At 39.2% G+C, this 24,391-nt stretch overlaps 1 protein-coding gene across 34 annotated transcripts in view; it reads right to left on the reverse strand.

Annotated features, from left to right (window-relative positions):
* The window catches only part of FERMT2 (FERM domain containing kindlin 2), a 168,283-nt gene that overhangs the window by 50,368 nt on the left and 93,524 nt on the right, over window positions 1-24,391 (reverse strand). For all 34 annotated transcript variants that reach the window (XM_078334955.1, XM_078334951.1, XM_078334945.1 and 31 more), the window contains one exon: window positions 6,241-6,474. In XM_078334955.1, the coding sequence (XP_078191081.1) occupies window positions 6,241-6,474 (234 nt within the window). The remainder of the gene's footprint in view (window positions 1-6,240; window positions 6,475-24,391) is intronic.

The following is a 24,391-nucleotide window of genomic DNA, read 5'->3' on the forward strand; positions in this document are numbered from 1 at the left end:
TTTCATCATGTTGGCCAGGCTGGTCTTGAACTCCTGGCCTCAAGTGATCTGCCTGCCTTGGCCTCCCAAAGTGCTGGGATTATAGGTGTGAGCCACTGTGCCTGGCCATACATCACTACTTTCCATATGATCCCAGTGATGGCATTAACTGCTCCTGAATTTATTTATTTCATCATTTTCCTCTCTTAATTAATTAATTCATTCAATTAATTAATTCATTCAATTAATGTTTTCTAAGGCCATGCCCTATACTGAGAATACAAAGATGGATAGGCATGGTTCTGACTTTAGAAGTTTACATTCTAAACAAAAACATCAAAAGCTAATAAAAGTGGTTTTGATGCTTGAATGAAAAATAGCTTTTCTTGTTTACACAAATATTACATATTAAATTGTTAAAAATAGCAACAAGAAACAATTGAAAAAGTATAAAAATTGGGGATAAAAAAATGCATACCTGAAACATCACCCTGAGATAACCTCAGTCAACATCCTAGTGAAATACCTCCGAGTATATTTCTAAGTGGATAAACATAAATGGGAGAACGTAGACGTGTTTATTATATAGTATCTTTTTGTAATCTAAATTTCAAACACTGCAAATGCAAAATTCTAACTCTATGAGCTCCCCCAGGCGTAAATGGGCAATATACTCAATGCATGGATGGGTGGTCTCGTAGGACGATGACTTCTCTGTCTTAGAAGCTGGATATTGCTGCCACTTATGACACTGGAACGAGGTATCTGTCATCCTGGCTTATCTGAGTCAAGAGCTCCTGACTCAAAAGTTCTAGGAGAAATTTTCTGATGTGCATGTAACCTAGACCTGGCCAACTGCCTGCACTCTATCTGTGAGGTGGGTTGGGAAACAACTATCTGGACTTTATGGTTTCTGTAGAGGGACGTGGACTTTGTCTCATACAACTCATAAGGTCGGAAATTTCCAAATCATAGAATCAAAAGTTCAGATGCCATGCAGCCAAAAGCAGCAGCAGCAGCAGTAATGAAGGACCAACACCCACTATAGATATATTTAGGAAGGTGGAGCAATATTAGTGTAACAACCTAAAAATCTTCTCAACATCTAACCTCATTCTATGCAGCAGAGTGTGGAATGAAGAATTTATGCACAAAACATTTTGTAGGAAAAAATCTATGAGATCTGACGACAGCATGAGGCCAGTGAAGATAGGTATTAGAAGTAAGGTGTAAGAAGCTCTAGATTCTTGTCACAGAGAACGACAAGAACTACTTAGGTTGGTTCTTGACTTTCTCTGCGTAATCTTGGGCAAGTCACTTCCTAAGCTCCATTTGGTAAAAATGCCCATGCATTCTTGAGTTAAAGGCCCTAGCAATTAAAAAACAGGCTAGATGTCTGGCTCCTGCCTATAATCCTAGTGCTTTGGGTGGCAGAGGCAGGTGGACTGCTTAAGCCCAGAAGTTAAAGACCAGCCTGGGTAGCACAGCAAGACCCTGTCTCTACAAAAAAAAAAAACGAAAATTAGGCAGGCATGGTGGTGCATGCCTGTGGTCCCAGCTACTTCAGAGGCTGACGCAGGACAATTGCTTCAGCCCAGGAGGTCAAGGCTGCAATGAGTTGTGTTCACACCTGGGTCACAGAGCAAGGCACTTTCGCAAAAAGCAAAAACCAAAACAAAACAGGAAAAGACCTCCCTCCAAACACAATAAATATTAAACTCAATGTCAAATGTTAAAAGCATTTGCATTCAACTCAGAAACAACGCAACAACAGTCATCATTACTGCTATCATGCAATACTGTACTAGAGGTTTAATCCAATACGGTAAGATAAAGAAGAATGTATAAAAATGGGAAAGGAAGAGAGAAAAATTATTTAGAAGAGATATGATTACTTTCATAGAAAATCCAAGAGAAGGTCAGGCACAGTGGCTCATGCCTACAATCCCAGCACTTTGGGAGGCTGAGGCAGGCAGATGATACCCTGAGGTCAGGAATTTGAGACCAGCCTGGCCAAAATGGCAAAACCCTGTCTCTACTAAAAATACAAAAATTAGCTAGGTATGGTGGCATACGCCTGTATTCCAGCTACTTGGGAGTCTGAGGCAGAAGAAGAGGCAGAGGTTGCAGTGAGCCAAGATTTTACCAATGTACTTCAGCATGGGTGACATTGTTTAATATTTAAACAAAAAATAAAAATATAAAAAGGAAAAATCAAAAAGAATAAATTTTCAGAATTCATAGAAGAGTTCAACAAGGTATCAGTTATTAGACTAAAAAAAAATAGGCTTCTGATAGCAGTACCCAATTAGAACAAGTATGGCTTTTTAAAAAAAGTACAGTATCTTTCTAGATAAATGTTAACAACAGAAAAGACTCCTTCAACAAAAGGAGACATTTTATTCACGAATGGAAAGATCTACATAAAATTAATGTATGTATTTCCAATCAGTTGCTAAGAAATTTTCCCTGGAAATTAACAAACTGTTTCAAATTTCATATAGAAACATACAATTCCAACAATCCAGGCAATTCTGAAAAACAGCAAAGAAGGGGTACTTGCCCTATCAGATATAGACACAAATTGTGAGGCTACAGAAATTCAAACAGTGTACTATCCAAGTAAAGACATATAAATGGATCAATGGAAAAGAATAGAGCACAGAAAAACAGATCCATACAACATGGAATTTTGGTTTATGATAGAACTGCCATTAAGCTTATGTGGAGAAATAGCAAACAATTCAATAAACAGTATTGGCTAGCATTTCCTCCTAAAACATACATCTGTATTTCACAAAACACACACAAGTGAACTCTAAGTAGATTAAAGCAGTAAACATGAAAAACAAAACTCTAAGAGTACTAGCAGAAAATACAGATGTTACCTGCAATTTAAAACAGGAATAGCTTTTTAAAACAATACCCCGAAACACAAACCAATGTTAACTTCTACATGACCAAAAAAGATACAAATAAAAAGCAAATAAAATCAATTAGAATTTATAAGGCACTATGAACCAATGATGAAAAGATAAAACAAAAGAAGAATGGATGAAAAGACCACATGTCCACTTGAAAGCCTGCATAGAGATGTTTCGGAAGCTTTATTCAAAACAAAGCAACCAAGATATCATTTGGTGGGTGAGTGGATAAATAAGCTGTGACACATCCAGACGATGGAATATTATTTAGCACTAAAAAGAAATGAGTTGGCTGGGCATGATGGCTCATGTCCGTAATCCCAGCACTTTGGGAGGTTGAGGTGGGTGTATCACCTGAGGTCAGGAGTTCGAGACCAGCCTGGCCAACATGGTGAAATCCCATCTCTACTAAAAATACAAAAATAAGCCCAGCATAGTGGCAGACACCTGTAATCCCAGCTACTCGGGAGGCTGATGCAGAAGAATCATGTGAACCCAGGAGGCAGAGGTTGCTGTGAACCAAGATCGTGCTGCTGCACTCCAGCCTGGGCAACAGAGTGAGACTCCATCTCAAATAAAAAAAAGAAGAAGAAGAAAGGGGAAAAAAAGAAATAAGCTATCGAGCCACCAGAAAAAAAAAAAAAAGTGGAGGAAACTTAAATACCTATTATGAAGTGAAAGAAATCAATCTGGAAAGGCTACATAATGTATGACTCCAAACATTGGATATTTTGGAAAGGGCAAAACTATGGATAAGGTAAAAGGATTAGTGGTGTTAATAAGAAGAGAGGGATGAATAGGCAGAGCACAGAAGGTTTTTAGGACAAACTATTCTGTATAATACTCCAATAGTAGATACACATGAGTATATATTTTTCCAACCTCATAGCATGTACAACACCAGAAGTGAGCCCTAATGTAAACTATGATCATGGAGTGATAATGATATGTCAATGCAGGTTCACCAATTATAATAAATGTACCACTCTGGTACAGAGTGTGATAGTGGGGAAGCTTGTGCATGTGTGAGGATAGAGGGTATGTGGGAAAACTCTCTCTGTACTTTTGCTCAATTTTGCTGTGAACCTACAACTCTTGTAAAAACTAAAGTCTATTAATTTCTCAAAAATGAACAAATGATATAAAAAGGCAGTTCAAAAAAGAAGGAACTTAGATGTCCAATAATGATTTAAAAACATACTTAGCTTTGTAAACTAAAATGAAATACTGTCTTTTTTTCTCGGAAATAAAAACAATAAAACAGATCATAGTCAAGTGTTAGCGAGGATATGAAGCAACAGGTTTTCATATACTGCTAGTTGGAATTTGAACTGGTTTAACCAACTGGGAGACAATTTGATAGTACTCTGTAATGAATTATGTGTATATTTAAAACACAGCAAGTTTACTTCTACTTCTAGGTTGATACTTGAGAGAAATTCTTGCACACATGTACAAAACTGAGTAAGACAATACCTACATGGCAATGGTAATAACATACTGTTTATGGATATATACACACAGAAATACATGCGTGTGCATCTGTATATTTTACAGTCCTGGCTACACACTGAACTTACGACAGCAGTCTTTGTGAAGGGAAGTTAGGAGAATGAGACTCAAGAATTTTACCAGTATTGATTTCAAGTTTGGTAAAATGACAAAATATCAACAATTATTAATTCTACATGATGGGATTTTGGTTTTCTCTGTCCTTCACTCCATTTTAATTTGAAAAAACCCTGTTTCACATAAAAATTCCAAGGACATTAGATCAAACGGGCAGTGTGAATCCACCTGTATCTTCTCCCCTCCTACATCCCATATCCCCTGAAATGGCAACAAAAGATAATTTACAAATTGTAGGAAAAGTGGGAAGACAAACATCCATAATATTGCTAGGAGACAGGAAAAAATACAGTTAAGAGGGTAAAAAAAAGATGAGTGATTCTTGAAAGACAGAAAAAAGTTGGTATTGGTTTAAGGCAAGCCACAGCCCAAACTAAACATAAGAAATGGGTAAGGATCCAGACTCCTCCAAGCTGCAAGCCTACGAGCATAAGCAGCAGGCGGGGCTCTGGGTTAAGAGGTAGACAGTCCCAGCACCTCCATACTGTCCCCTGGCCCGTGCTTGAGACGTTGTACAGGAATAGCATTTGCCCACAGCCTCCAGCAGTGAGTGTGGGTGCTGACACCAGCAAGGAAGATTGGGTACCCTGGCGTTAGCCCAACTAAAATATTTTCAAATATTTTCAGCAATATTTAAAACATTTGAAAATGCTGCAGCATTTGCTCTAAGAGTGAAGCAACCTAATGATCATTAACAGGGAAATGTGGTTATCAATTACACTTGATTTTACCCAAAAGGCCAAGAAGTGACTAAATGTAAATTATTAGTATGTCTATACTGTGAATTACAGTTTAAAAGAATATATAACACACAGAAAAATCTAAGACATTTACCGAGTTTAAAAAGTACATATAAATATTCCTGTTTATAAAAAAATCCAATATGTATGGATAAATTAATGCATAGAGAATCACCAAACTGTCAAGAATGATTACTTGGGGGAAGGGGGAGCTCACTATGTATGTCTATATTCACTGATTCTTTTACAACAGAATACATTTATAAATTACTAGTATAATTTAAAAACATAATGTGAATAAAAAACTGTAGTTCTTTATTTGGAATTAAAATATGAAAAGTCATTAAACATCTTTAACCAAGAATTTCTCCAATAGGAAAAAATACAAGAGTTCTGCACTCATGGTAGTGACAGAAATTCACATTTTCTCAGATGGTTGAATACTTCCTGTCACATGACATAACTGGGTCAGCCAAAGTAATCCACATCTCATTTCAGAATGCATAAATAGAATTACTACAGGGATATTCAAATTGTAGTCTGGTGAAGGAAGACAACACTCATAGTCATTTCCTTAGGAACTGTGTCAGGCCTTCAATGGAGGAAGTGACACAATCTGCCTGAATCATTAAAATCGAATAGTGAATTACGTGAAGGAAATGCTGCAAAGCCATCTATGTTCCCCTGAAAATAGTGCCTGCTCCCTTACCCTCCCCATAAAAGTAAAGTATTAAATAATAAATTTGATACAATTCTAGTAAGGAAAGAATCTCTACTAGATTCTTCCTGTTCCACCTTAACCCAACATTTATCTTAATATAAAAATTTTTATGAAGTATAAATTTCACACACATACGTATATATGTAGATAGTTCATCCCATGCCCCATCCCTTGGGATAAGCTATGTCAGTCATCAGTCATAAGTACATCACATAACTTGTATTTTAAGGATTTATGTAATACTTACTAAAAGTCTTACAGATGTCAGAAACAGCTTTGAAGACTCTATCTGAGAAATTCACTTTCACCTTTACATACTTCATGTTGGGAAGCTGCAGGCGAAGCAGTTTGTGCTGAGGGGTGAACTGAAGCTTAGCATCTGCCTGAATACCATACTTATCCAAGGTCCAATGTGTCTTCAGAAGCCAGGTTCTCTTCTTTTCCCACCAGAGCGCATGGTCAGACCAGTCTTTTTTTACATCTATAAAAAAAAAACCAATAAACCAACAAAATGCTTAAAAATCACCAAGATTACTTTGAGAGAAATTAAAAGCAGAAAACTGGATAACTGGGTATTTAATAGAAACAATTAATTAACTGCTAAGTTCCTGTTATATGACAGAAACAAAAGAAGTATTAACAGCTGAGAAAACACGGTGTGTCCTGAAAAGACAGCATACAAGGTGGCTGAGGCACAATCTATAGGGCAACTAGGAATGTTTCAGTCAAGTACAAACCGGGACACATGGATGACAGAGAAAGTACTCTCTGTTATCAGAGAACAAACAGAACTCTGGGGGCTAGAACAGGAAGGATTAATAAAGACTGGAGTTGGTGGCCTTGGAACTCATCCTATAGGAATGGATAATAATATTCTGGTGAGAAACTGAAAAGGCTGTGGTTTATGAAGTTACGGAAATGTGTCAAGGTGAATAAGGGATGAGGAAAAGATGGGGAACCAAAATGAACAAAAATCAAGATCCTAGGTGAAGAAGAGAAGCATGGAAAACACCCATGGGTGACACTATAACCTAAGAGAAAGCTCTAAAAATAATAAAAAAAAAACCCATTCTGGACACATATGCTCTCCCAAATAGATCCCAAAAACAGATCTAAAGTCACACTGTCCAACATTTTTCTCTTGAGCACATTTTGGTACAAGTGTAACAGAATACATTAATATCTGTTCAACTATTTAACAGCATTATGCAACTAAATGAAACCAAACAAAGAAAAGAATGTAATTTACACAAGATTTAGCTACCCCCCAGATAAGGCAGGTCATAACAATAAACTTGTAGCAGTAAAATCCAACTTCAACTAGTTATTTATTTACTTATGACTAGGACAGAAAGCTGGTTTTTAAAGCAGCAATCAAAGTAAAGACTTTTGGGATCAATTTTATGTTAAACTTACTAAGTGCCAAAAAAAAAAAAAAAGTGGAATGTGATGTTTAAAACAAAACAAAACAAAACACACAAAGGGAACAGGCACAGCATGGTGGCTCACGCCTGTAATCCAAGAACTTTGAGAGGCTGAGGCTGGAGGATCACTTCAGCCCACGAGTTTGAGACCAGCCAGGGAAACATGGTGAAGTCCTATCTCTACAAACATTTTTTTTTTTTTAATTAGCCAGGCATGATGGCATGTGTCTGTAGTCCCAGCTACTCAGGACACTGATGTAGGAGGATCACTTGAGCCCAGAAGGTCAAGGTTGCAGTGAGCTGTGATCTGACACTGTAATCTAGCCTGGGCAATGGAGCGAGATTCTGTCTCAAGGAAAACAACAACAATGACAGCAGCAGCTAGATAAAGCCTTCCGGGGGAAGGGAAAAAATGTGAATACTGAGCACAGGGGCTCACGTCTATAATCCTGGAACTTTGGGAGGCTGAGGGGGGCAGATCGCTTGAGCCCAGAAATTCAAGACCAGCCTGGCCAATATGGTGAAACCCTATCTCTATAAAAAAATTAGCTGGGCATGGTATGGTGGCATGTGCCTTTAGTCCCAGCTACTCAGGTGGTTGAGGTGGGAAGATTGCCTGAACTTGGGAGGAGATCAAGGCTGCAGTGAGCTGTGATTGAACCACTGTACTCTAGCGTGGGTGACAGAGTGAGACCTTGCCTCAAGAAAAAAAAAGTGAATAATTTTTTTGCAAATAAAAATGAAAACTATCATGCTTCTGAAATAAAGCTCATTTTAATATAATCACACCTTTAAAAAGAGTTCATCAACTTTAAGACATTTAAAAGCATGTATTAATCTAAGATTGAAAAAAAACATACACATAACTAGTCTATCTCTAAATAAAAAGTCAAATTCCCACATTGATTATATGCCTCAAACACCTCCTACAATGGTGAGATTGACTTGATACAACTGAAATTCTCATTATGGAAGAAACAGGCCACAGGTAGAAAAAGACTTTCAATTCTCCGATGTTAGAAACCTACTTTAATCAATAAGTACTTTAATGGGAGAAATACAGTTACAGTTACTTGTGATCATATTACCATTTTGAAATTTTAATATCTGTGGTTTTGGCAAAGTTCTGCTCATCATGTTATTTGAAGTCTGTCAAAAGAAATGCATGTCACTGCTACTTTATAACCACTTGCTTAATTGTATATAGTACCCTACATCCCATTTTCTAGCACAGAAATAATTCTGATCTACCTCACAGAAGACAACTACTGTTAGATAACTGATCACATATTGCTTTTCTAAGAAAAGAAAACTAAGGGCAGAAAAGATAACATGTAAAGAATGCTGAGCTGAACTGAATGATGGGTAGACAGCATATACAGGTTGAGTATCTCTCAGCTCAAAATCTGAAATGCAAAATGCTCAGAAACTGAAAAATCAGAAATGGGAAAAAAAGAGTTTTAGGCTTTGGAACATTTCGGATTTTTGGATTCGAAGTGCTCAACTGATAAGTATAACGCAAATATTTCAAAATTCAAGATCAGAAACACTCTGGTCTCAACTGTTCCAATAAGTAATATTCAACTTGTAATACTTTTTTCCCCACACCTAGTGTCAGTGTCAACCATTAAGGAAGCTACATCATATACTCCTCCCAGTGGAGAGGAAAGGAGAAAAAGAGCTGTAAGAGTAATGAGTCAACGAGGACTGACATGTCATTTGGGTTCCTCCAAAAGGCATCCCTGACCTAAGAACTTGGGTGCAAGCAGCTTATTTGTGGGAAGGAAATCCCAGGAAGCAAACCTGAGGGGATCAGTGAAAGTCAGACAGAAAGAAAAGCCAATGGAGGTTCACTCACTGCTGTGAGCACCTGCAGTTCAGTCCTTCAGGCATGCCTCAGAACTCTCCCATGAGGAGAAAGATGAGGTATCTCTCCACTTCCTCCTTAAGGGTTGCTCCTGGGGCCATCACATTTAAAACGCTTAACAAGCCTGGGCACAGTGGCTCCCACCTGTAATCTCAGCACTTTGGGAGGCTGAGGTGGGTGGCTCTCGAGGTCATTCGAGACCAGCCTGGCCAACGCAATGAAACCCCATCTCTACTAAACAAACAAACAAAACTCTTTAATGCTTCTTGGCTGCCGGCATGGGGCTGGCTGCCCTGCATTCAGGCAGAGCAAGCTCAGAGATCCCTGCACCTAAGGAAAAGGGCTTGTCAGCAAATTGGGGATCTGCCCACCAAGAGTGCAGGTAAAAGAAAGAGGGGGGCCTCCACAGCACCTGTTACAAGCCTGAAAGAAATGTTTGTTAAATTTTTTTAAAGGCAGCTGTTTTACTGCAGAAGCAGGACAGAGGCAATGCTGCAAAGACATGATAAAAGACAGGCTTGCCGGGCGCAGTGGCTCACGCCTATAATCCCAGCACTTTGGGAGGCCGAGGCGGGTGGATCATGAGGTCAAGAGATTGAGACCATCCTGGTCAACATGGTGAAACCCCGTCTCTACTAAAAATACAAAAAATTAGCTGGGCATGGTGGCGCGTGCCTATAATCCCAGCTACTCAGGAGGCTGAGGCAGGAGAATTGCCTGAACCCAGGAGGCGGAGGTTGTGGTGAGCCGAGATCGCGCCATTGCACTCCAGCCTGGGTAACAAGAGCAAAACTCCGTCTCAAAACAATAACAACAACAACAACAACAACAAAAACAAAAACAAAAAACAGGCTTAAATAATCTGGCCCAGCAGTAGGTGCTAAAAGATAGAGGGCAAAGACACCGACATGATAAGGAGCTTTTGGGGACAAAATTTACATATGGACACTAATAAGAGGTAATTGTCACCAACCACAAAATCTAAAGACAGTTTTTAACATGTGAGATATGAAAAGGACTTAACTTTCCAAGTCAACACTACATAAATGTGAAGCTGGAGCAAACTATAATGGCCCAAGGACCAAATCCTGCCTTCTGCCTTTTTACGGCCCACAAGCCAAGAACAGGTTTTGTACAGTCATGTGTCACTTAATGGGGGTATGATCTGAGAAATGCGACATTAGGCAGGTTCACTGTTGTGTGAACATCACAGAGTGTATTCACAAACCTAGACAGTACAGCCTACTACACACCTAGGCTATATGGTATGGCCACTTGACCCTAGGATACAAACCTGTACCTATGTTAGTATACTGAATGCTGTAGGCAACTGTAACACAGTGGTAAATATCTGGGTAGCTAAACATAGAGAAAGTGCAGTAAAAATAAGGTATTATTAATCTTATGGGATCATGGTTGTATTAACAGTCTGCTGTAGTTGACTGAAACATTGTTACATGGCTCCTGACTCTATTTTTAAGTGGTGGTGGAGGTAGCGGGAATAAAAAGAACAGTATTTTATATAATGTTATACAAAGTTCAAATTTCAATGCCCATAAACAGTTTTATGAAACACACCCATACAACTCTGTTGACACACTGCCTATGACTACTTCTGCACTACAACATCAGACTAGAGTTAGTGGGACACAGACCGCATGGCCCACAAAGCCCAAACACCTACTATCTACACGTAAAAAGAAAAAGAAAAGAAAACTTTGCAGGCCCCTGCTGTAAGCAGTGTTACCTTGCACTTAGATAATGGTGCAATAAAATCTCAATTTTCCATCAATTAGGCTTCCAACTGTGATCTCAGAAACATGTATTTCCCCTGATACCCATTATTCCCTTTAAAACCTGACCCTCCCCCATCAATTCCCCCTCAGTTTCTCATCAAAGGAGCTACCCACCTGCACCCAGCAAGAGAAGGGGATAGGATCCAAAGATTACATACTGGACATCCTATGAGTGGTCTGTTTACCCACAGGAAAAAAAAAGCTCTCTTACTGACTGGCAATGCTGGTAAGACCAGTCTTTTTTACCCAGAGAAACTAGTGGATGAGTAACAATACAGGGAAAAAAACTGGACAAAATAAAAGCAGAACTAGGAGACAAGGAAAAATCCAGAAGTATCAATACCACTCACGGCAAGAGATAAAAACAGAAAAGCAAGTGTTTTAACAAAAAGTAGAAGACAGTGTTAGAAGATGGAGAAGGTGGACTGCGGGGTCTTCTGACTTACGTTCAAATAGTGGGCTTTTCAGTAGCATTCCTTAAGACTGAACACACTACCAACCTAGACAGCACTACTTACAGAGTAATCACTACCACAGAGTATGAACATCAAACAGTGTTATAAAAACATTTGTGAATTCAACAAGTATCTGCTGAACATGTACTGTGTGCAAGAAAGCACTGTTCTAGTGCTAAAAATATAAATGATGAACAAAACAAAGTTCCAGCATCACTGAGGGAGACCAAGGTGGCTAGAGGAGGGGAAATGGAGATCAGGAGGAGATGGCATCAGAGAGCCAGGCAGCAGCTTGTAGGCCACAGTGTGTGGTTCAGACGTTATTATGTACGAGAGAAGCCCCTAGAGCAATAGTTCTCCACCTGATTGGCATTAGAATCATCTGAGCAGCTTTTTTTTTTTTTTTAAAGAGACAGGGTCTCGCTATGTTGCCCGGCTGGTGTGCAGTTATTCACAGGTGCAATCCCACTACTAATCAGCACAGGAGTTTCGACCTGCTCTGTTTCCAACCTGGGCCACTTCACCCCTCCTTAGGCAACCTGGTGGTCCCTCGCTCCCAGGAGGTCACCACATTGATGCCAAACTTAGTGCAGACACCCAATCAGCATAGCGCACCACAGCCTGGAACTCCTACGCTCAAGCGATCCTCCCACCTCAGCCTCCCGAGTAGCTGGGACTACAGGCACACACGACCGTGCTGGGCCTGAGCAGCTTTTAAAAAATACTGATGCGGGCCAGGTGCAGTGGCTCACGCCTGTAATCCCAGCACTTTGGGAGGCCGAGGCGGGTGGATCACAAGGTCAAGAGATTGAGACCATCCAGGTCAACATGGTAAAACCCCGTCTCTACTAAAAATACAAAAAATTAGCTGGGCATGGTGGCGCGTGCCTGTAAACCCAGCTACTCAGGAGGCTGAGGCAGGAGAATTACCTGAGCCCAGGTGATGGAGGTTGCAGTAAGCCGAGATCGCACCATTGCACTCCAGCCTGGGTAACAAGAGCGAAACTCTGTCTCAAACAAACAAACAAATAAATAAATAAATACTGATGCATGGCCCTACCCTAAACTAGGGCTATTTTGGTTTGTGAACAGCTGTCTGTATTTTCTCATGGGAGATGAAGGCTGATACTTCCTACTCCACCATCCTGGTGACGTCTCTCAAACCAACTGTATCAGAATCTCTGTGTGTCTTGAGAATGGTTTTAAGTGGGAGTCACTTATGTTTCAAAATAATTACTGATAATATTGAATAAGTGTGGTGATGGGGTATGCAGAGTTCACTCTTGGAAGAAAGCGTGCAAGAAGTTACTGTAAGTAGAAGTGACAACCATTTCAATTGTAATGGTTGGGAGGTGAGGAAGTACAAATAAGAACCATAGACAGTTTTTTACTGGGTATTTTACTGTAGCTAGGAGAATAATAACTGGTAGATAGACAGAATAATAGCAGGTAGATAGACAGAAAGGGAATGGCAGAGCCAAGGAATACTTTTAGTTTTGTTTTTAAAAAGGGAAAGCTATACAGCATTATTTTAAAAGTGGCTGAAATGATCTCATATTTCAGATCATTTATAATTATTTATATTTATTTTCATTCATTAATTTACCCTTCAGCATAGTATCACTTCAAAACTTTCTAAAGACCTGACTGAGCCCTCTCAAACAGGCAAAGCAATGTTTTCCCAACTCTAGAAAATTAGCTCTTTCTTTGGTGTTAACTTTATATTACACTACCTATCTTATTTTGAAACTATCGGTATCTCGACATCAAGTCACACAATAGGCTCTACTCAGAATATCACAAGAACATACTTATTCTATTCAATAGTAGCAAAAAAAAAATTTATACACTGATGAAAATCCTGAGAAAAAAAGATGGTATACCAATTGAGAAGCATTTATCCAGACAAACATAAAAACTAACTGCACATCAAAAAGCACTTAAAGGCCAGGAGGGGTGGCTCATGGATGTAATCCCAGCACATTGGGAGGCAAAGGTGGGCAAATTTGAGCTCAAGAGTTGGAGTTCAAGACCAACCTGGCCAATATGGTGAAACCCCATCTCTACTAAAAATACAAAAAGTAGCTGGGCCTGATGGTGCACATCTGTAATCCAAGCTACTCAGGAAGGCTGAGGCAGGAGAATTGCTTGCACCCAGAAAGGCAAAGGTTGCAGTGAGCCAAGATTGCGCCACTGCACTCCAGTCTGGATGACAAAGACTCCGTCTCAAAAAAAAAAAGTCACTTAACTGCACAAATATGGTGTATAGGTGTGTGTTTGTGTGTAGTAGTTTATCTTGATGCAGTAACTCTTTTATTGTTTGAGACGGAGTCTCGCTCTGTTGCCCAGACTGGAGTGCAGTGGTGTGATCTCAGCTCACTGCAACCTCCATCTCCCAGGTTCAAGTGATTCTCCTGCCTCAGGCTCTGGAGTAACTGGGACTACACACAGGCACCACCACACCCAGATCATTTTTGTATTTTTAGTAGAGGCTGGGTTTCACTACGTTGGCCAGGCTGGTCTTGAATTCCTGACCTTAAGTGATCTGCCTGCCTCAGCCTCCCAAAGTGCTGGGATTACAGGCGTGAGCCAGCGTGCCTAGCATGGAAGCAATAACTCTTGAAAGCACTCAGTAATCTAGTGTATTACAGCACACCTTGTCCCTAAAGTGGCAAGTTAAACCGTAACAGACTATGCAACTGTAACTTGTAAAACCCGCTATATGCAGAATAGATTTCCGACATCAACACACATTTAAGTTTTCCTTTAGCTAAAGACTGAGTACAAGCATAAACACATTATGATGACTTTAAAAGGAAAATGGTTATCTACAAATAATTATAAATAATGGCGAACAAATGAAAATACCATTGGATCACTAAAGTAATGATTTACTTCTCTGTGTGGCATCAAAATCCATAAGGAAATAACTGTTGAAATTCCCTGAATTTGCATAAACTAAAGCTTTGGGAAACTTTCAATATCTGAACTCTCCTACATGTTCTAATCTAGACTCTGGACCATGTTTTAAATAAATATTTCTGTTTTTCAGAATAGCAGGTTCGGTATTTCATGAATGCACCCTACATGCATGCATGTACACACACACACAGCCGGGCACCTGGCCAGATGTTAGCAAATATCACTGGAGTAGATTAATTCATCTGTATTATAAAACCATTCGAGGTATAGAGTATGCCCAAAAACTTGCCCTCAGAGTCCATTTCTCCAAGGTCATGATTTTCAGTTATCCTCCAGGTACACGCCAATTTTTATTTAGTATATATTTTAAATTCAACTTTAGGCTTTCAGAAGTAACCCACTACAAATACAAGCTTTTTCAGAAAGGCTGGGCAGTGGGGGGGTGATAAAAAGTTATACGATTATGAAGTCATCATTTGTTTTCCTTCTCTAGGGAAGAAAAGGGATTTTATCATTTACTTATAAATTTAGCTTGTTCAATAGTTCTTTGTAAGTCAAGAACTACATAGATTATAGTTTACTATACCTAGCAAAATTCTTACTTCTGTCATAAATTTTAGTGAAATATGTTAATTCTTCAAACCATTTTATCAGCATTCTGGAAACAATTATTTGTGTCCCTTCCTTATTTAACAGATCCCATCACACTGTACTCTGTTGCACATGGCAGTATCTGACAGACACTGAAACTCTTACGATTAACACTGCAAATCGCTAAAACATTTACTGAATCAACAAAAATATCCTCTGTCAACTGTAACAGAATGCTCCTCAAATTCAGGAAGTGGTTGTATACTTGCTTTATAAATATAACATCTGTGTATTCTAAGGAACAGAAGGCTTGGGTTTCTCATCATTAGAGGCTGAGTAAACATTTAGCTTAGTCTACCAAATAGCTTTTGGTATCACAGTGCTCTCCCACTCCATGAGTCACCAAAAAGAAAGAAAGAAAGAAAGAAAAAATATATATATATATATTTCGAAGCTTTTTGCTATAGAGAAACTATTATGCCCCACTTTATGCAATTCCAGCTCACTTATACTCTAGAAAATATGAACACAGATACATTATTACATAATACACTATTGAAAGCACCCTATTTAATGTTTTCCTAATAGGATTACTAATTCCTAATTGACTGTTTTGATACAGGCTACTAAGATGCAATTATTGGCCAGGCTTACCCCTGTAATCCCAACAGTTTGGAAAGCTGAGGTGGGTGGATGGCTTGAGCCCAAGTGTTCAAAACCAACCTGGGTAACACAGCAAAACCTCATTTCTAAAAGAAAAAAAAAAAAAAAAAAAAAAAAAGCCAGGCATGGTGGCCTGTGCCTGTGGTCCTAGCTACTGGGAGGCTGAGGTGGGAGAATTTCTTGAGTCTGGGTGGTCAAAGCTGCAGTGAGCCGTGATCTCATCACTGTACTCCATCCTGGGCGACAGTGCAAGACCTTGTCTCAAATAAACAAACAGATAAATAAATAAAACGCAATTATTTGTTTTCATTATTAAAATTTTTTAGCAGCCGGGCATGGTGGCTCACCCCTGTAATCCCAGCACTTTGGGAGGCCGAGGCAAGTGGACCACGAGGTCAACAGATTGAGACCACCCTGGTCAACATGGTGAAACCCCGTCTCTACTAAAAATATAAAAAATTAGCTGGGCATGGTGGTGTGTGCCTGTAATCCCAGCTACTCAGGAGGCTGAGGCAGGAGAACTGCCTGAACCCAGGAGGCGGAGGTTGCGGTGAGCCGAGATCGCGCCATTGCACTCCAGCCTGGGTAACAAGAGCGAAACTCCATCTCAAAAAAAAAAAAAATTTTTTTTTTTAGCTGTTTGTCAAGAAAAATGCTTAATAGAGACTTGATCAGATCCCACTCCTGTTCTTTTGGCACGAGAGCTGCAGCCTATGCCCTACCACCCATCTGTGGACTGTTGCCCATCATCTGACTTGGGCCTTCAAACTTTGCACAGTAGCTGCTACTAACTTTTTGAGATAATACTCACATTCCTGGAGACTCAGTTCTGCCTCATCTCAATCACTAGGGACCAAACAAGGACCAGCCCAGCACCTCCTGGGCTTTACTGAATACCATAATGTTGTCAGACTAAAGAGAAAAATGAAGTAATTCTTTCAAAAAAAGAAAGTTGATCAAATAACTTATTTTTTCTTACCTTAAGTAACCACATCTTAAAAATAAGTAAGTAACTTAGGGTTTGGAATGAAGAGGAAAATGCTACTTTTAGGTGGCATGAATTTCTAGTTGCATATCTTTAAAGTATCAATTCAGGAAAGAAATGTAAAATTTGTTTAGTATTCTCACATGTCCATAAACTAGAAGCAAAGTTTATATTACGTTAGACAATCTTTGCTAAGGCAACGTGTCATTGTGACTTTTAAGTACAGAGAACTTTTCTGGGCACATGATTTATTTCTGAAAAATATATACTTTCGTATTCTGCTAATACTGTCACACTTTGTGGTTTCATTTTGTTTTAGGATCTTCTTGAGCCCCAAATGAGATGATATAACCATTACCATAATCAAGAGTTGACTGGTGGCAAAGAACAGCACAATCCTAGTGTGCTAGTGACAGAGCCACTAAAGCATCTGGTTCTAACCTACTCTAAGCAAACCATGCAGACTAACCAGACCAGAAAACATCATTTTCCTGCCTTTCAAAATAAGACCTTCAGGCTATGTGCTCATACCATTTCCCTATAGCCCTTAGTGGCTCATCTGTTAAATGTAGAGGACTTTTCCCTCTTTATTTCATAGCCAGGCAAACTGAAACAATTACTGTACGTTTGCCCAAGACACCCCTGGGGAATCCTGCTATGCTTTTTTCTATCTACCACTGTATTTCAAACTAATCACTCTTCTGAGAATCCTCCTCCTTCTTAGTAGACAACCATGGATTCTACTGTAGAAAATAAATGCAGACACCATCAGATTCAAACTCTTTCACCTTCATGCCAACCCAATCTATAAGTCTTCTTAAATTTGTACCCAGATGGCCCTTCTGTCTTTGTGTTAGGATGAAACAAGTGGCTCTTCCTGTCTATCTAACACCAACCCCACCTCCTGTGCTCTGCTGCCCTTTCGGCCATCTCGGAACTATGTGCTTCTCTCCTTAAACTGCTCCAGTTGTCTCATCCATTCTCATGGCTTTAAAAGACACTTTCTTTCCTCACTGGTATCAGCAGCCCACCTTCGGCTCAGACCCCCAGGCTACACCCTACTGCCTATCTCACATCTCCTCCTGATGTAACTCAATTTATCTAAAAATGTAACCCAATTTTTTTCTTATCCCTACTGTTGTTATATTAAATAGCACCAACCATCAACCCAGTTGCTCAAGCTAGGAATCTGCAAGTCATTGATTTTCTCTTTCCCTCATTCCTTACATTTACCAGCAAACTGTCAAATCCACTTCCAGAAATCTCCACTCCAGTATCTACTAGCACACCGTGTTTCAGGCCACCATCATCTCTTGCCCTGACTACTGCCACAGCCTCCTACCTGGTTTCCATCCAACCACTCAGCATTTTCCATACAACAGCCAGTCATCTATGCAGCACTTTCATGCCATTCCCCTGCTGAAAATCCTTTTCAACTGCTGTGAACCGCACTTAAATAAAATCCAAATGCGTTAGCAGGTCCACAAAGCCCCACACAATACGGCCTATCTACTCCTCAGAATTTATCCTATGCTACTCTTCCTTTGCCCCATCCACACTGGACTTCTTTTAGTTCTAAGAATCACGTAACAACTAAATTTTTTCCTGCCTCAGTGCCCTTGCACATGCTACTCCACTCCTGGAATGTCTAACTCTCTTTCATCTTCCAGGTTTTAGCATCAATTCCATATTTTCAGAAGTCTTTTTTTAGCTACCCTAGCCCTCCAATGTTCTATGTCGCTTCATAATGTTTGATTTCAGTACCCTGTGATATCACTGACCAGAATTTATATTCATTTTATTTGTTGATGGTGGGTGGGGGAAGAGGGTGCTATCTTTCTTTCCTAATAGATTATAAACTGTCTAAGAAGACAAGGGCAATGTTTATTTTGATCACGATTATATTTATAGCAACTAGTACAGTGCTGGGCAGGCGAGAAATAGTTGATAAATGAGTGAATCCTCATTTTGAAAATTTTAAAGATCTCTCATTACTCAAAACAATCTGAGAAACTTATTTTTAAACCATCAATAAAAGTAAATACAAGTTTTACCAATTTAGTTGTATGCCTGAAGAATCTGTTTTATCTTCAGAATTAAAATATACTTCCATACTAACTAGAAAAGTGGTAGAGATTCCCCTAGACAAAGGAAACAAAACTGAAGAGACATCCTGTTCTCTCTCACATCTTCTAAAAGAATGAATTCCTTTTTTCAAGACAATCCCTACTGCGCAAAATGATTACGTTCCAAAACTTGTAAGTCTGAGAATTCAGATTAATCACAGAAAAACACTATAGTTACGTTCCAAATCATATGATAAGTTCCCCAACCAAAAATAACCTGATGTATACAACGAGCAACACTCTCCCATACCAACTGTATCATAAAGCCTTCTGCAGAACGTATGGTCAATGCTTCAACTTGAGAAGTAAGAAAAACTGCAAGCAATGGCCCCTGCAGAGTGTCCATTGGAAGTGGGAAGAAAGGGATTGCTGCTGCCAAGTTGTGAGGGAGACAATGTCTTCCTGAGGAATATGAAATTGTAGGGTAGCTCGCTACTCCCTAGTCATCTTTCCAAGAATGCCAAGAATTAACCTATTTCCTGTTTCCCCCGATACAATTTGTTATCCTAGGCCAGGGTTTCTTTTCTCTACTAAGCGAATGACAATGAAAAGTTTTAACCTGCTGTCCTCTCCAATGCCTGAAACAAATAGGCAACTCCAATACCGCTGATGTTATCACTGAGATTGTATTGCCAATAATGTGTAAAGACCGGGACTACAAGTAAAATTAATGCTTAAGTTTGTAAAAATGACATCTACAATATTATCCTTAATATTTATTGAAATGTAAAGGACATTAGACATCAATCTCAGTATTCAATCACACATTCTCACACTCTCAACCCCTTTAGGTCTTTCTCCTCCCAAACTTCTCTTTCAATTTTAGAGTTGGGGATCATGGGACATTCTGCTTTTGGGATGTGCCCTCTTAATCTGATCTCTTTGGTCACTCAGACCCTCAAAAAGGGAAAGAGGAGGCAAATGGATGAAGAATGTGGCTAAGATGTATAACCAACGCAGTAATTAATAAACATTTCCCAAGCAGCTATCACATGCCAGGCACTACAGTGGGCAATGGAATATAAAAATCAGTAAGAAGTGGCACGTACAGTCCAAGTGAGAGAGATGCAGACAAGTAAAATGAGCTAAAAAGATAAAAGAATGAAATGTCAAGAGTGGCAACCAATGTTAAATATGAAAGATTACTGGCATTTGTACCTGGGTCTTAAAAGATGTGGGAGTTAAAATGTGCTAAGTAAAACTGTCCTATAGACAGTGGAGGCTCTCAATCAGATTAACATAATTTTGATTTGATTACGGTACACAAATTAGAGTCTGGCGGCAGAAAATTTACCAAAATATTCTGGGGAGCAGGGCCTGATGTAAGGCAGAAGGTGAAGAGAAGGAGGCAAATATGAGGGATCTGTCTAAGCTAGAATCATGGGTCTCAAGGATACTGAATTCAGATGAGAGAGGACAGATGAAAGGTGAATGAGGGAAGCTAAGAAGTTCCTAGCTTGATAATTAAATGCATGATAAATAATGGCACTAAGACTTGTTTACTGAACATTTAGTATGTACCAAACACTTAACACATTCTCATTTAATTCCCACAAAAATGTTAAAAGGGACGGGCACAGTGGCTCATGCCTGTAATCCCAGCACTTTGGGAGGCCGAAGCGGGTGGATCACGAGCTCAGGAGATCGAGACCATCCAGGTCAACATGGTGAAACCCCGTCTCTACTAAAAATACAAAAAATTAGCTGGGCACGGTGGTGCGTGCCGCCTGTAATCCCAGCTACTCAGGAGGCTGAGGCAGGAGAATTGCCTGAACCCAGGAGGCGGAGGTTGCGGTGAGCCGAGATGGCGCCATTGCACTCCAGCCTGGGTAACGAGCAAAACTCCGTCTCAAAAAAAAAAAATAATAAAAAAATAATTTAATCTTTACATCTTTGAAATTAGATATTACATATCTCTACAGTTGTATTTTACTTTTTCCTTTCAGGCATTCTTTCCATCCAACTATTATGGAGTCTATCCCTTAAGCAGCTCTAAATCTGTCCCCTCCTTTCCTTTTACATCGCCTTAGTTCAGGTCCCCAGCATCTCCACCCTGAACTACTATAACCCCACTTTCTACAACACTATCCAGAGTTATGTCTTAAAATGCAAACCTGATCAGTTTATTTGCCTACTTGAAACTTTCCAAGTCTGTTACTGAAGAATCTTATAATCCGTTAACAAGTTGCACAAATCTGTGCCCCACATTGCCTTTTTCTAGGGGCTCTTCCCACCCAAATGCAGCTTATGTTCTGGCCTAGTTTGTGGAACAAGCTGGTGTTTCAGATCTCCTTGACTGGTACCTTTTCCTTACCTCCTTTATCAGAGTGGGAAAATCATACACAAGAACCAGCTCAAATATTACCACCCCTGAATCTTCACTGACCTACCTGTCAAAGCAGAAAACCATACCTTAGCACTTTGAATGATATAATTCATTCTAATTTATTTTATGTAACTAATTTTCCCACTAGATTAAGTCTTTGATCTATCCTGTGTCTCAAAAGCAAAGATCAGAGCCAATAAATATTTGTAAACTAATACTTGTAGTATACAAATATTTGTAATATACAGGCAACACATAAAGCAATCAAATGATCAATTGAAAAATTATAATTGTTTCAAAAGAAAAGTTCTTGTCAAACATTAAAAACTCTTACTGTTGAGTATAAATGCACATATGGAAATGGAAAAAACAGCAAAACTGGTGTTTAGTGTACTGTAATTTAAAACATCAAAAACATTGAAAAGCATTACATTTATTTGTGAAAGCTTAACAAGGGTAGCTTAAATAGTGCTTGTCTTCTTATATAACTTATGATGTGGAGCAAGTATCTTTTATGCGCTGCCAAGCTGTCACACTCCTTTCTAAGACTAGATCAACTTACAGTATTTTATCCTTTGCTCTTTCAGTATCATGAAGTATCTCTGACAGCTCCTTCAGTATGCAAAGTTTTTGCTAGTGTCACTTCCTCTGGGACATCTTCATCCTTTTTGTCATACCATTTGCATCCTATATGTAGTTTATCTTCACTAAATTCCTTTGGCTGTGTATCTATAGTCATTCAAATGGTGAAAGCATCCACATCTCCATGGTGAGCTATTTCTTCTTTAACTCCATTTATATTTGATTCAACTACCACTTCTAGCATTTCATGATCACTTTTTGTTAAGTCACTGCAGTTTTATCTTTGTTGGTCAACTCTCTTTTACAATGATCAATTTTTGTAAAACATCATGAGTTTCTCATGGGGAACAAAGAGGCAACATTACATACTGCTGTTCTGTGCGTGAACTGTATGCACAGTGGCCAATCGTACAGACTCTGAAATAAGTGACATAACTTGTCACTGATGATAATGAGCTTCTGTTATTTACACAGGGCTTTCTGGGCTGAAAAGTTAATCCACAACCGTTTTGTACTTTATGTTACATTTTACTTAATGTATAAAGTTAAAAGATGAAGTATGGTGACAACTAAAATGTGAGCCATGTTGTTAAATGACTAGTGTTATTTAATAAGTTAACGTGCAAATTGCAACTGTTCAAAGCGCTGTTTTCAACAAGTCTGATATGTCATATTTCAAAAGAAAAGTTTTTAATCTGCCAGCAGAAGCTGTAAACTGCTTCAAAGTCATATATCATTCAAACTGCCAACATATTTCAATTAAAGTACCCCATTCCATTTTAGGTTAAGAAAATTATTTTACATTAAGGCTCCAATGGCTAACTGAAGCAGTGCCCAATTACAGGAAACATTTAGAAACTGCTATGGACTAAATGGTTGTGTTCCCCTCAAATTCATATGTTGAAACCCTAATCCCCAATATGATGGTATTTGAAGATGGGGCCTTGGGGAGGTAAATCAAGTTAAGGAGGGTGGAGTGCTTCTGGTGGGACAGAAGAGGAGACAGGAGAACACTGGTTTCCCCTCTCTCTTCTTTCCCTCCCCAATGTTAGGAAACCAGAAATAGGGTCCTCACCAGAAAACAACCATGCCGACACCCTGGTCTTGGATTTGCCAGCCTCCAGAACTATGAGAAGTAAGTATTTATTGTTTAAGCCACCCAGGATATATTTGTTATGGCAGACCACACAGACTAAGACAGACACTAAATCTCTAATGAAAAGTGGCAAACTGCTTTTCTTCAAAACGGCTAGTAGAAAACTTGGGAATTCACTCTTCAAAATAAAGAGATCAACTAAGTTTACAAATAGCCTTTTGAAGTTACAAATCTGAAATAATGTGTATCAATTTCAATTCATTATCTGATACTGTAAGACATACTAACTCAATGCAGTTAAGCCGCTTTTTCAGATCATATAGCCATGCAAGCAGTTACAGAGTGCACAAACAAAGTATGCCAATTATTCATTTCCAGAGGGTGGGTAACTTTCTATCCAATCCTGAAGGATTGCTTATTGCTAATTTGGTTCACCTTGGCTTCATTCCTAGAAGAGAGGGCTCAGAGTCCATGCAATGTAAACGTCTGACAAATTCTAGGAGAGTAACATCAGGGCAAAATTCACCAGTTAGTATTGAACTTACAGAAGTATTAGTTAGGTTTGTCTTTTAAATGTGATCAATGGCACAAGCTATTCTGAAGTTCGAAAGAAGAGCAATTTAGTAAGAATATTTAATTGACTTTTACATTATAAGCTTATCTCAGAAAATACTAACAAATTCTAATATAAAACTGGAATGTATACCTAGAAAAATTATTTCTTGAAATCACTGCTTATATCTTATATGCAAGTTATTTTATACAAAACTGATTAATTTCCAATTTGTAAAAATCTGATGTCTCCCCTATTTAAAGTCTTTTTTTTTTTGAGATGGAGTTTCGCTCTTGTTACCCAGGCTGAGTGCAATGGCACGATCTCGGCTCACCGCAACCTCCGCCTCCTGGGTTCAGGCAATTCTCCTGCCTCAGCCTCCTGAGTAGCTGGGATTACAGGCACGTGCCACCATGCCCAGCTAATTTTTTGTATTTTTAGTAGAGATGGGGTTTCACCACGTCGACCAGGATGGTCTCGATCTCTTGACCTTGTAATCCACCCGCTTCGGCCTCCCAAAGTGCTGGGATTACAGGCGTGAACCACCGCGCCCGGCCCCTATTTAAAGTCTTTTATGGGCGTCTCACAGCTCTGGGAATAATGCTAAATCTTTTAAACCTGGTTCAGAAAGCACTTCAGCATTTGATTTCTTCTTGAGCCTCACGTGAAGACACTGGTTCCCTAGGGTTGCTCCCCCATCATCATTAGATTTCTTTATGTTCTTCAACTGGCCACCTCCCTTGCTCCACTTCCCATGCTACGAATTCTCAGCCTCTCCTGAGCCTATTGTTTTTGTTCTCTGTCATCCTATCCCTTACCCGCATCTCCTCCCACTTTTTTGCCTAATTCCTACTTTCAGGTCTCAGCTGAAAAGTAATTTCTCTCCACAAATCCTACATGCTAGGTTCTGGTTCCCCAGTACAGAATCCTATAACTATTTCAATTACCATGATACTCACTACAAGTTAGTAATTGTTATTTAAGGATTGTCTTTAGGTCATGCACAGTGGCT

The sequence above is a fragment of the Callithrix jacchus genome, chromosome 8 (genome assembly GCF_049354715.1).
Source record: "Callithrix jacchus isolate 240 chromosome 8, calJac240_pri, whole genome shotgun sequence".
Classification (NCBI taxonomy): domain Eukaryota; kingdom Metazoa; phylum Chordata; class Mammalia; order Primates; family Cebidae; genus Callithrix; species Callithrix jacchus.